This window comes from Gavialis gangeticus, unplaced genomic scaffold (genome assembly GCF_001723915.1).
Source record: "Gavialis gangeticus isolate Ggan-Ray unplaced genomic scaffold, GavGan_comp1, whole genome shotgun sequence".
Lineage (NCBI taxonomy): Eukaryota > Metazoa > Chordata > Crocodylia > Gavialidae > Gavialis > Gavialis gangeticus.
The window spans coordinates 218,800,053-218,800,475 of record NW_017729032.1 but is presented as its reverse complement, the minus strand read 5'-3'; the positions used below and the strand labels follow the sequence as shown (position 1 = coordinate 218,800,475).

General features: G+C 67.1%; 1 protein-coding gene across 1 annotated transcript in view; it reads left to right on the top strand.

Moving 5' to 3' along the window:
• The first annotated feature begins 352 nt into the window (after nucleotides 1–352).
• SOD1 (superoxide dismutase 1, soluble) overlaps nucleotides 353–423 on the top strand; it is a 14,972-nt gene continuing 14,901 nt past the window's right edge. The window contains exon 1 of the mRNA XM_019523893.1: nucleotides 353–421. Coding sequence (XP_019379438.1) covers nucleotides 368–421 — 54 coding nt within the window. The 5' untranslated portion in view covers nucleotides 353–367. The remainder of the gene's footprint in view (nucleotides 422–423) is intronic.

Sequence of the window (423 nt, the reverse complement as noted above, 5' to 3'; positions counted from 1 at the left end):
CACGCATGCGCACTGCTGTTCCCAGGGTGGGAAAGGGGCTGAGGGCAAGGGCACTTCGCCCCCCGCCAAAATCCAGAACGAGGTCTCCCCCCCGCACCTCCGAGCAGGAGTAGCGTCGCGGCAGCCGATTGGTGCGACAACAGCACTCCGCCTTTTGATTGGCGGGTGGGCGCGGCTGCTGTTTCCTGATTGGCTGCGAGGGAGGGGTGGGGAAGAGGAGGCGGTGCGACCGGGGCGGGGTAGCGCTGTGATTGGCTGAAGGGCGCCAGGGTGGCTTTAAAAGGCGCGGCTCAGAGGGTGGAACACGCCAGTGCGCGCTGCTTCTTTGGTTGCTTGTGTTTTGTGGCCTGGCCCTGCGCGCGGGAACATGGAGGGGCTGAAGGCCGTGTGCGTGCTGCGCGGGGACGGGCCCGTGCACGGCGT